Below are 13047 nucleotides of genomic sequence, written 5' to 3' on the forward strand. Positions count from 1 at the left end.
ACCTCCCCCATGCCTGGGATTTTCCAGTCCCGCTGCAGAAGATGGAGATTTGGCTGAGCGCCAAATTCTCCATACACACTGGGAGTGGAGGCCAGGGGGTGAAGGGCCTGAGAATTCCAGCCTAGATATCTTCGGTGGCAATATATAGTCGTAATCGTTTTCTAACAGTGTTAAGATACCTGTCCAAGTCTGTTTGATATGGAGATGCCAGTGTTGGACTGGGGTGGGCACAGTAAGAAGTCTCTCAACACCAGGCCCAGCAGGTTTATTTGGAATCAGGAGCTTTCGGATCGCTACTCCTTCATCAGATGAATGGAGAGGTAGGTTCACAAACACGGCATATATAGACAAAGGCATAATTGCAAGGTAACTACAGATGGGAATGTGAAAAATGGTTAGAATGGAAGTCTACGGGTAATCAAGTCTTTACGGGTACAGAGAGTGCGAGTGAAAAGAGGGATAATCACAGGTTAAAGAGGTGTGAATTGCCTCAAGCCTGAACATTAAGTAATATTTTGCAAACCCGTCACATTCTTACTTGTAATTATCTTGCAGTTGTGTCTTTGCCTCTATATGCCATGTCTGTGAATCCCTCTCTCTCCACTCCACTAACGATGGGGCAACGCTCCGAAAGCTCGTGACTCCAAACAAACCTGATTTTAAGACTTTAAACTGGTGTTGTGAGACTTCTAGTTGTATTCTGTGAAAGTTTTGTTCTGTTTGATGAATTTGATTGTGTGGATGCAGATGGAAGAGTTTCTCTGCTGAATTGACCTGTGATGTTTCCCCACTAGTTCATGCAGCAGTTGGGATTGCTACCCAGCTGGCAGTTTGGCGATGTCTTTGGAATGGATCCTGAGCTCTTGAGTTTGGTGCCAAGACCCGTCTGCTCGATTCTTCTGCTCTTCCCGGTTACAGAGAAGGTACTCGTTTTTCTTTTATGACGTTCGGTGACCACACTAACCAAAGGCTGTTGTAAATAAGGGACTCTTAGGAGACGTGTTACATGGGTACATATTCTTTCCAAAATGCAGGCCTACGTTCTTCTCACTTAGGTTTCTCAATTACTGTAAGTAACGGCACATTTTATATTGGAATTCTTCATTCCAGGAAAGGTATCCAGAATTGCACTTGTGATTATTAAACTGGCATAGGTTGGCATGGTGCCAGAGTGGTTAGCACTGCTGCCTCTCAACGCCAAGGACCCAGATTTGATCCCCTGCTCTGGTGACTGTGTCTGTGTGGAGTTTGCACGTTCTCCCGATGTCTGCATGGGTTTCCTCCAGGTGCTCCGGTTTCCTCCCACAGTCCACAGATGTGCAGGTTAGGTTGTGCTAAATTGTCCCTGAGTGTCAGGGGGATTAACGGATTAAATGGAAAAAGTAAAGTTTATTAGTCACGCGTAGGCTTACGTTAACACTGCAATGAAGTTACTGTGAAAATCCCCTAGTCGCCACACTCTGGCACCTGTTCGGATACACGGAGGGAGAATCTGTCATGGCCAATGCACCTAACCAGCACATTTTTTGAACTGTGGGAGGAAACCGGAGCACCTGAGGGAAACCCACACAGACATGGGGAGAATATACAGACAGCGACCCAAGCTGGGAATCAAACTCAAATCCCTGGCGCTGCGAGGCAGCAGTGCTAACCACTGTGCCACCGTGCCGGTGGGGTTTCAGGGATAGGGCCTGCATCAGACTATTGTTGCTGCAGACTTGATGTACTCTATGTGCAGTATGCTTTGTCTGTATGGCTTGCAAGAAACAATACTTTTCTCTGTATCCAATGCATGTGACAATAATAAAACCAATTCAGTTGAATTAATTCACTTCTTAATGTCCTCCCCACCCTATCCAGAACATTTCCTGCAATTTTAAACAACTGCAGTTTGCTGCAAAGCTGTATTGCAAAAAATGTCTAATGTCCAAAGCCAGTTTTCACCTTGTACACAGCAAGCCCAGATATTGCTTCAGGTTCTTGAGAAAGGGGCATTGCAACGTGCTCAGAGTGAGCATGGGGGTCAGCGAACAGGTGAAAGTAGAAAGTGTTAGCAAATTTTTGTTGTCTTTCTTCTTAGTTTAGTTTGGTCATGTGCAAACATCAGGATTTAGGGGGAGACAGTTCTTCAGTTCAAAGGGTATAGTGTTTTATTCTGATAGGTAAGGTTCCACAGGGTGGCACAGTGGTTAGATCTAGATAGGCTGGGCGAATGGGCCAGGAACTGGCAAATGGAGTTTAATGTTGGCAAGTGTGAGGTGGTCCACTTTGGTAGGAATAATGGTAGGAAGGACTATTTCTTACGTGGCAAAAAACTGCAGCAGGCGACGGTGCAGAGGGACCTCGGGGTCCTTGTGCATGAGTCGCAAAAACCCAGCCTGCAGGTGCAGCAGGTGGTCAGGAAGGCAAATGGGATGCTGGCCTTCATAGCGAGGGGGATTGAATATAAAAGTAGGGAGGTCTTGCTGCGGCTGTATAGGGCATTGGTGAGGCCGCAGCTGGAGTACTGTACTGGTCGCCATACTTACGCAAGGATATTTTGGCCTTGGAGGGAGTGCAGAGGAGGTTTACTAGGCTGATGCCGGAGTTGAGGGGGTTGAGCTATGAGGAGAGGCTGAATAAACTAGGCTTATACTCATTAGAGTTTAGAAGAATGAGGGGAGATCTCATTGAGACGTATAAGATGATGAATGGGATGGATAGGATAGAGGTGGAGAGACTCTTCCTGCTCAGAAAGGACAGTAGGACTAGAGGGCACAGCCTCAAGATAAAGGGGGGGCGGTTTAGAACGGAGTTGAGGAGGAACTTCTCCACTCAAAGGGTGGTGAATCTCTGGAATTCTCTGCCCGTTGAAGTGGTGGAGGCTGCCTCGCTAAATATTTTTAAGACGCAGGTTGATGGGTTTTTGATAAGCGAGGGGATTAAGGGTTATGGGGAGAGGGCAGGAATGTGGAACTGAGCCACGACAGATCAGCCATGATCTTATTGAATGGCGGGGCAGGCTCGAAGGGCTAGATGGCCTACTCCTGCTCCTACTTCTTATGTTCTTATGTCAGCATTGCTGCCTCACAGCCCCAGGGACCCCGGTTTGATTCTGGCCCCAGGTTACTGTCTGTGTGGAATTTGCACATTCTCCCCGTGTCTGCGTGGGTTTCCTCCCACAATCGAAAGATGTGCGGGTTAGGTTGACTGGCCATGTTAAATTGACCCTAGTGCCAGAGGGATTTACAGGGTATGTAGGTGGGGTTACAGGGATAGGGCCTGGGTGGGATTGTGATTGGTGCAGGCTCGATGGACCGAATGGTTTCTTTATGCACTGCAGGGATTCTATTCTATGATAATGGACAAATCTGATTCACTTCATATTATTTTGTTTAAAGTTGCATTTTTCAGGACTGCAATAACAATATTAAGCAAAGAATTCCTGCATTTTTGTTTAGTAAGTTGACTGTGATTTATAGAAAAAGTCAGTTGTTCTCCCGTTTTGTGGTCCTTTTCCCCGCTCCAGCTGTTAGCTGCCCTGAATAAAGCGCCTGAATTGGACTCCATTATTGTTCTGACCTGTTTTTTTTTAAATGAAGTTGAATGGAATTTGAAACGTGTTTTCAGTATGATGTACCGTTAATTATAAATGAGGGAAGAAAGTTGATTTTTTTGACTGGGAACCCATCAAAACATTTCCTCACAGAAACAAATTTGCCCTCCTGTTTTCTTTGAACACAATGCTGTGTAACGTTTAGTCACGGAATTGATGCGAAGCTTTGATTTCAGTTTAAAATTGTAGGTTTTAGCCAGATCCGAACCTGTAATTTTCACCTGTTCTCTGTTGTGTCATGTGCAGGATGATGTCTGAAGCTTCAGTTTTGCTTCTCAGATGTTTAGAAAGGTGTGGGAAAATTGCAGGTTTGGGAGCTCTCTAATTTGTGCAGTTGTACACTTTCGTCTTGTTGGTGCTCCTAGGGCCTTGTCTTAATGTTTTGGGTATGTCTGGTTCTACACTTCTTATCTCCACATGAAAAGATGGCACATTCAAATGTCTAGAACTTATCAACCCAGACTCTTCAAATTCCACGCATTTTTACAAATGTCTGCACGTTTTAATGAGGCTCACTGTTTCAAACTCCTCCATTCCAGACAGTCTATCCTCACCCAGACTTGTGAGGACATCTAGACTTCTGCTGTGAGCGCGTTTCTTGGCAAGTTCGTAGAATTGTAGATCATAGAATCAACAGTGCGGAAGGAAGCCATTTGGCTATTCGTGCCTGCACTGACAACAATCCCACCCAGATCCCATCCCCGTAACCCCATGTACTTACAGTCCTAATCCCCCTGAGATTAAGGGGCAATTTCGCACGGCCAATCAATCTAACCCACACATCTTTGGATTGTGGGAGGAAACTGGAGCACCTGGAGGAAACCCACGCAGACACGGGGAAAAAACATGCAAACTCCACACGGACAGTCACCCAAGGCTGGAATTGAACTTGGGTCCCTGGTGTTGTGAGGCTGCAGTGCTAACCACTGTGCCACCGCATCAAGTTGATATCTTTTTCTTTGCCTTGAAACCTTGCACCCCACTTCCTGACTTGCAGCTCTAACAATTTAGCGAAAGAGCGTTATCAAACAAAGCATGGACTGCAACGGTTCAAGAAGGCGGCTCATCACCACCTTACCAAGCGCTATTGGGGGTGGATAATAAATGATGACTGAGCCATCAATGTCCACATTCCATGAATGAGTAAAACAAAGTGTGAACTGAGCCACCAAAGGAGGTAATGTGCGGGATTCTCCTATCTTGTCCATTCTCATCCCACTGCCCACGAAAATAGTACATTTGGCGCTCAGTCAAAACTCCATTCATTGAGCATCACCAGAAAATCCCAGCCACGGGCGAGGTCTGGAGTTTCATGCACAATTGTGCCCTCTGCTGCTATCTGCCGGCTTTCAGGCGATGTAGGCTCTGCCCACTCCCCTCCTGGCGGATTTCAAGTTTAGCAAGATTTATTGACAAATTCAGGTGAAATTCCATTTTTAACTCGCCCCCAAAAAACAGCATGTATTTCCCCCGTTTTCATGCTGATATCATTCAGAACTTAGAAGTTTTTTTGGGGAAGAAGGGAGAAAATGGAACAAATTGAAAACTCTTTTCTCAAACTAGCACCCCTAGTAACAGCACTGTTTTCTGGGTAGATTTGGGATATATTTAAAGTTTACAGAGACCAGTTGGAGGAAGGATTTATGACTGAAATATTAACTGCCTCGTGGCTTCTTGACAGATACCGCCTGAATTGCTTCCAGCGTTTTCTGTTTTTTGCTTCAGGCTCGCAGCACATTTTAATTTTACTCCTGCCAAGATTGAACCTTCATGAAACCATTCCAAAAGAAAACTGCTGTAGCAACAACCTTAACAGAAACAATAGACAAGCCAGGCAATCCATGTTAATTGGTATCACACACTGTGTTTGCACGCATTGTTAGCGAGTGTGAGTTATTGTGCATGTGTGAGTACTCAAAGCTTTGGTTTTGGTCTCCTTGCCTAAGGAAGGACATTACGGGCAAGAGAGGGAATGCACCGGAATGTTCTAGACTCCAACCTGGGGATGCCATGATTGTCTTCTGAGGAAAGATTGAGGAAACCAGGCCTGTATACTCTAGAGTTTAGAAGAATGACAGGTGATCTCTTTGAATTGTACAACGTTCTTGCAAAGCTCGACAGTGTAGATACAGGAAGTGTGTTTCTCCTTGGTACCAGGGGACATAGTCACAGTTTAATGGCTAAGCCAGTCAGAACTGAGTTAAGGAGGACTTTCTTCAGTTAGGTGGTGAATCTTTGGAATTCTCTATCTGAGAGTTGTGGTCATTGAGTATGTTCAAAGCAGAGGTCAATAACATCCGAGATACCAATGACATTAAGGAATAAGGGATAATGGGGAAGAAGGTTTTGATGTAGAAAATCAGCCTACTCCTGTTCTGATCTTCCTTCATTTGTAGGAAGAAGGTTAATGGAGATTGCAGTGGGATCTTGATCAATTGGGCCAGTCGGCTGATGAATGGCAGATGGAGTTTAATTTAGGTAAATGCAAAGTGATGCATTTTGGTAGATCGAACCAGGGCAGGACTTACGCAGTTAATAGTAGGGAATTGGGGAGGGTCATAGAACGAAGAGATCTAGGCGTTCAGGTTCATAGCCCCTTGAAAGTGGAGTCACAATTGGACAGATTTGGTGAAGAAGGCATTTGGCCTGCTTTGTTTCATTGCTCAGAACATTGAAAATGGGAGTTGGGACATCTTGTTGAAGTTGTATAAGACATTGGTAAAGCCACACTTGGAATACTGTGTATAGTTCTGGTCACCCTATTATAGAGAGGATATTATTAAACTAGAAAGAGCGCAGAAAAGATTTACTCAGATACAATAGGGAGTTGATGGTTTGACTTACAAGGAGAGGCTAGATAGACTGGGACTTTTTCCCCTGGAACGTAGGAAGTTTTGGGGTGATCTTATAGAGGCCTATAAAATAATAAGTGGCATAGATCAGATCAACATCTTTTCCCAATGATAGGGGAGTCTAAAACTAGAGGGCGTAGGTTTTAAAGGGAGAGTTATGAAAGGGTCCAGAAGGGCTTTTGTTTCTCAGAGGAAAAGGCAGGTACAATTTTGTCTTTTAAAAAGCATTTAGACAACTACATGGGTATAGAGGGATTTGGGCCAAATGTGAGAAATTGGGACTGGCTTAGTGGATAAAAAGGATAGCATGGATGAGTTGGGCCGAAGGGCCCGTTTCCATGCTGTGAACCTCTATGACTCTATGTCAGATATGAAACTACAAAATAACCTGTTCGGTAAAGGATCTATAACTTGATTAGCTGCTGCTCAAAGAGTATTGAGACATGCAAGCTTTTCACAGCCACGTGCAAATTCCTGATGTGATTTGATGTTGCCCCATCCTAGGCCCCGTGGTATGTTGTTTAAGCACATTCAAAAAGATCAGTAATTCATAGAAACCAAATGAGCTTGCCTATACTGGATGTGAGAGTGTTTGTCATGTGATGCAAGAAATCCAGCCAAATTTCTCAAATGATTCATGTGAAATTTTTGCACAGCATGCCAAGTCTAAGGAAATATAATCCCCTCTTGCCTCTGTTATTCAGCCAGAAGAATTGTCAGGGGATTTTTTTTTATTCTTTCATGGTAATGAGAGTGTCTGAGGCTGGGCCAGTGTTTGTTGCCCATTTCTAATTGGGGTAGACTCTGAATAAATATGGCAACTGAAGACCAGGCATCCGTGAGGCGCTGTGGGCCATCAGCAACATCAGAATTGAACTCAAAACATTCATTATGGCCTACCTCTTTGACCAAGATTTTGGTCATCTGTCCTAATATCCACCTATGTTGTTTAGTGCCGTACTTTGTTCATAATACACCTGTGTGGTGCTCAGGCGTTTCATTACATTCAAGGTGCTATATAAATCTTAACATAGAATCAAGAAATCCCTACTGTGCAGGAGAGACCATTCAGCCCATCGAGTCTGCACCGACTCTCTGACAGAGTATCTTACCCAGGCCCCCTCATCTGCCCTGTCCCCGTAACCCCATGCTAATCTCCCTCGCCTACAGATCTTTGGACTGAGAGAGAAAAACGGAGCACCTGGAGGAAACCCACACAGACACGGGGTGAAAGAGCAAACTCCACAGTCATCGAAGGCCGGAATTGAACTTGGGCCCCTGGAGTTGAGAGGCAGCGGTGCTAACCACTGTGCCCTCCATGGTATTCTCCACATTCTCATCCAGTCTCTCTGTGTACCCTGCAATTAGGCTGTATTTGAGCAAGTATCCTCAAACTATTGTAATGTCACGACTTACGAAGATAGCAAGAGACAGATTACAGGCACACTTGACTTTCATGTGGCGTACCCTGGCAACTTGCATCAAGATCGTCTTCTGAGATCTGAGCTGTCGATGTCTTTTGATCATGTGATTACACGGAAGGAATGTTCTGACTTGCTGCTCTTCAATTCAAGTGAAGTAGGTGATTAAGGCTTGGCCCAATAAAAAACTGGCAGACCATTGCTGGATGGGATTAGACAAAGAATTGTTTGTTTGTGGTGAGACGCAAAGCAATGATAGGGAATGCAGGTGTTCATTACATGCTGTCAAAGTTACAGATGGAAGACTGCAAACCACCTGCTGTGACCTTTGTACATACATCTAGCACACAGCACTTCAAACAGATGACGATTCCTTTCCAACTGCTAAACCTTTCAGTCAATGCCCGAAAGCTTTTTCGTAGATCTGTGGAGGGATGTGGCACAAAAGCGGGCAGGGGTCATTTGGCCCATTGTGTCCATGCTGGCCTATTGGTAAACCTATCTAGTTAACCCCATTCCTCATGATCCAGAGATGAGAAGATCATCGACGTCGGTGTTTGGCCAAGTTTACCCGGCATTCTCTGTTGGATCACAGTTTTTGGGAGTTGGGTTATAAAATGAGCTGCTCCATCAGCTTGGATCTTGTTACACTACCAAGCCTTACTCAATCACACTTCTCTCTGATACTGGGCAGATGATAGATTACCTGTCTTGATTGGCCGGGGGGCGGTGGTGGGATCAGATACCCCTCATGATAATAGACTCAGGGTTCTATTCAACACCATAGCCTGGTCAGGGCAAATCCTGGATGGCAGCGGTGTTAGATGGGCTCTGTCTGTCAGTTGACTATCTTGGATGTATTTAGTGATACGACAGCATCCATCACAATGTCCTGTGGGGCTCTCCTTCCCTCACTGGCAGTCCCAAACAGAAATTACCAGGCTCAATTTGAAATTTAGATGCAGTATATTCAAATGTCCAACGGTGGCACTGTGGTTCGCATTGCTGCCTCACTGCGCCAGGGATCCAGTTTTGATTCCTGGCTTCTCCTCATGGGTTTCCTCCCACAATCTGTAAGATGTGTTGGTAAGGCACGTTGGCCGTGCTAAATGCTCCCTCAATGTACCCGATCAGGTGCCAACTAGGGGATTTTCACAGTAACTTCATTGCAGTCTTAATGTAAGCCTTACTTGTGACACTAATGAATAAACTTTAAATTGCCCAGGAGAATACTGATGAAAATTGTAAAATTGACTCTTTATAATTGTTGAAGAATCTGCATCTCTGTGCTGCAGATAAACATGGAGCATTGACTTTCTGTACTGAGTGTTTGAGGTGGAGATTTTGTTGAAGTTGATTGACCACAAGCTCTGCAGTTCTCTCCAAACATTCTTCTACATCTCTGTCCACTTCTCTGTTGCTCCTTAAAACTTGCCTCTTTGGCTATGCTTTTGGCAACTTGTCTCTGGTATCAGTCCTCTGAAGGATTTTTTTTTGAGATGGTCATATTACAATATAAAATCCAAGCTGTTGTTATGATGCAGAAGCTTCATTGTTAAGTCATCCATAAGAACATAAGAAATAGGAGCAGGAGTAGGCCATCTAGCCCTTCGAGCCTGCCCCCTTCACGTTCAATGTTGTTAGGAGTTGCAAGTGTTACTATGAGCGGCATGGTGGCACAGTGGTTAGCACTGCTGCCTCACAGTGCCAGGAACCTGGGTTCAATTCCCAGCTTGGGTCAACATCTCTGCAGAGTCTGCACTTCCTCCCTATGTCTGCATGGGTTTTCTCCGGGTGCTCCGGTTTTCCCCCATAGTCCGAAAAACATGCTGGTCAGGTGCGTAGGCCACGCTAAATTCTCCCTCAGTGTACCCAAACAGGCACTGGAGTGTGGCAGCTAGAGGATTTTCACAGTACCTTCACTGTAGTGTCAATGTAAGCCTACTTGTGACACAAATAAATAAATAGGAAACCGAACAGCAGCAGAAAATGGTGGAAACCTCCCAGCGGGAGCGTCTTGTGAATTGGATGGACTCTTCCTTAAAAAAAAAAAGTTCTTTTATGGAATGTCACTGCTAGGCCAGCAGATATTGCCCATCCTTAGTTGCCCTAGAGAAGGTAGTGGTAAGCTGCCTTCTTGAGCCATTGCACTCCCTTAGGTATAGGTACACCCACAATTGCTGTCAGGGAGGGAATATCAGGATTTTCACCCAATGACTGTGAAGGAACAGTGATATATTTCCCAGTGAGGATGATGAGTGGCGTGGAGAGGAACTTCCAAGTGGTGGTGTTCCCAGGTATCTACAACTCTTGTCTGTCAAGATAATCGTGGTTGTGGATTTGGAAGGTGCTTCTTAAGGAGCTCTTACTGAGCCCTTGCAGTGCATCTTGTAAATGGTACACACTGTTGCCACTATGCGTTGGTGGTGAAAGGGATACTGATCAAGCAGGCTGCTTTGCCCTGGATGATGTCAAGCTTCTTTAGTGTTGTTGAAGCTGCACCCATCCAGGCAAGTGGAGAGTATCCCATCACACTCCTGACTTGTGCCTTGAGGGCAGGCTTTGAGGAGTCATTTGGTGAGTTACTTGCTGCAGGATTCTTACCCTTTGAGCTGCTCTGGTGGCCACACTATTCATATGTCCAGTCCCAGCCAGTTTCTGGTTAATGGTAACCCATAGGATATTGATGATGGAAGATTCAGTGATGTTAATGCCATTGAATGTCACGGGGCGATGGTTAGGGATAACTGGATACAGGAGCCCAAAATGAAGATCTTTTGATCTTTGGATCAGTAGACCAGACATTGTAATTAAATCTGATAGAATCCACTCAGTTTGTGCACCTGTATTGAGGATATTTTCAAGAGAAAAGGAGAGTGGATCAAAAGGAAAGAGGAAAATGATTGTGCTGCTAATTTTACAAGTATTAATACAGTAAATGTAAATGGAGCAAAGGGCGAAATGCAAATATTCCTCTGAGTCTAATTGATAAACATCTCTGAATGTGAACTATGCAAAGATACCCCTTTTCAAATTCAACCCAGTGTTTGTCGCACAGTGGTTAGCACTGCTGCCTCCCAGATCCAGGGACCCGGGTTCAATTCCAGCCTCGGGTCACTGCCTGTGTGGAGTTTGCACGTTCTCCCCATGTCTGTGTGGGTTTCCTCTGGGTGCTCCAATTTCCTCCACACTCCAGAGGTGTGTGGGTTAGGTGGATTAGCCATGCTAAATTATCCATTTGTGTCCCAAGCTGTGTAAATTAAGGGGATTAGCAAAGTGGGTGTGTGAGGTTACAGGGATAGGGCCTGGGTGCAATGCTCTGTCAGAGAGTTGGTGCAGACTTGGTGGGCCAAACGGCCTCCTTGTGAACTATTCTATGATTGTGCTTGAGGCAATTGGAGGAATTTGATCTTTTGTGTATTGGCTGTTGGTAGCATTATGGGACATTGGTTGTGTCTGTAGGGACGGCACAGTGGTTAGCACTGCTGTCTCACAGTGCCAGGGACATGGATTCAATTCCTGGTTTGGTCACTGTCTGTGCGGAGTCTGCACATTCTCCCCGTGTCCACATGGGTTTCCTCCGGGTGCTCCGGTTTCCTTCCACAGTCCGAAAGACGTGCTGGTTAGGTGCATTGGCCATGCTATATTCTCCCTCAGTGTTACCCGAGTAAGCGCCAGAGTGTGGCAACTAGCAGATTTTCACAGTAATTTCATTGCAGTGTTAATGTAAGCCTACTTGTGACACTAATAAAAGAAACATTTTAAATCTGAAAGAGGAAGTTCAGTCAAAAGTGGTTAAATGTGAAAAGAGAGAGGCGATTTACAAATCTATTTCTTTTTGGATTTCGAGCCCAACATATTTAATCCAAATCCATCTTTCAGCTGAGATACGGCTCCATTTGTCCTTTCGGCTGGGTATAGAAGATCCCATGGCGAGCATTTTGAAGAAGAACAGAGGAGTTATCCCAGGAGTCCTGGTCAATACTTATCCTCAACACCGCATAAACAGATTAATAGGCCGTTGACATAGTGCTGTTCCTATGGGGTTGCTGCGTGCAAGTTGACTGCCGTGTTTCCTATGTTACAACAGTGATTGTCCTTCAACGAGTCTATAATTGGCTGTTATGGGATGTTCCTGGGCAGCGAAAGACAGGTCTTCGCTTTCTTAAACACTTTATGTGGGATCTGACTTCTGCGCAAGTGCAGACTCTCGGCTAATGCCAGCTGTGGGGCTCAATGTTTGAATATCTGCCCAAGTGAGAATCAGTTTATTTCCCTTGCTGGGACTTCCTTTCCATCCCCAGTGGTGTTTTGCAGCAATCAAGGCAGCCCACCGTTGGGTGCCAATGGGATTTCCCACTGTTGGCACCTCAGCTGTTGGGGAATCTGCAGTAAGGATTGGCGGGATCAGATGATCCAACCTACAGGAATGACAAGAAAATTGCAGCCAATGAGTGGGAGCAGGTTATGAGAGGCTGCAAGCGAACTCGAGTTTATGGGATCCTATTGTGCAGAAGGATGCCATCCGGTCCATTGAGTCTGCAACACCACAATCCCACTGAGGCCCTATCCGCATAGCCCCATGTGTTTACCCTAGCTCGACACCCTGACACTGAGGGGCAATTTAGCATGGCCAATCCACCTAACCTGCACATCTTTGGACTGTGGGAGGAAACAGGAACAGCCGGAGGAAACCCACGCAGAGACAGGGGGAACATACAAACTCCATACAGTCAGTGACCCAAGCTGGGAATCGAACCCAGGTCCCTGATGCTGAGAGGCAGCGGTGCTAACCACTGTGCCACCGTGTTACCCGAGGTTGTGCATGTGCCCAGAAAATCTGAGTAGTGATAATGGATCAAAGCCTTTTCACAGGTCCCAAACCCCATTTGGAATAAAAAGGTACCTTTTGAGTGCTTAGTATGGACGACAAAAGACCCAAGAGAAACACGTTCCAACCTTGTATTTTATTGGTAAAGGCAAGAGGTGAACAGAAAGAGATCATGGCCAGAATTTTACAGGCAAGCCCACCCAGGGCTCATTAGATTGCACCCAAGGCCAATAGTGAAAACCTCGCCTGCCCCAATTTTGGCAGGTGAGGCTCGCAGAAAGGCATTCTGTATTTTGGGGTGGGCGTGCCAGTAAAAATCAGGGCCCACGGACGGAATTTTGCCCGCCA

The 13047-nt window shown here is 45.5% G+C and overlaps 1 protein-coding gene across 1 annotated transcript in view; it reads left to right on the top strand.

The window, feature by feature from the left end:
• Nucleotides 1-13047, top strand: part of uchl3 (ubiquitin carboxyl-terminal esterase L3 (ubiquitin thiolesterase)) — a 54479-nt gene that overhangs the window by 12752 nt on the left and 28680 nt on the right. The window contains exon 2 of the mRNA XM_080197845.1: nt 795-923. Coding sequence (XP_080053971.1) covers nt 798-923 — 126 coding nt within the window. The 5' untranslated portion in view covers nt 795-797. The remainder of the gene's footprint in view (nt 1-794; nt 924-13047) is intronic.

The sequence above is a fragment of the Carcharhinus amblyrhynchos genome, chromosome 10 (assembly GCF_965287045.1).
Source record: "Carcharhinus amblyrhynchos chromosome 10, sCarAmb.v2.hapA, whole genome shotgun sequence".
Lineage (NCBI taxonomy): Eukaryota > Metazoa > Chordata > Chondrichthyes > Carcharhiniformes > Carcharhinidae > Carcharhinus > Carcharhinus amblyrhynchos.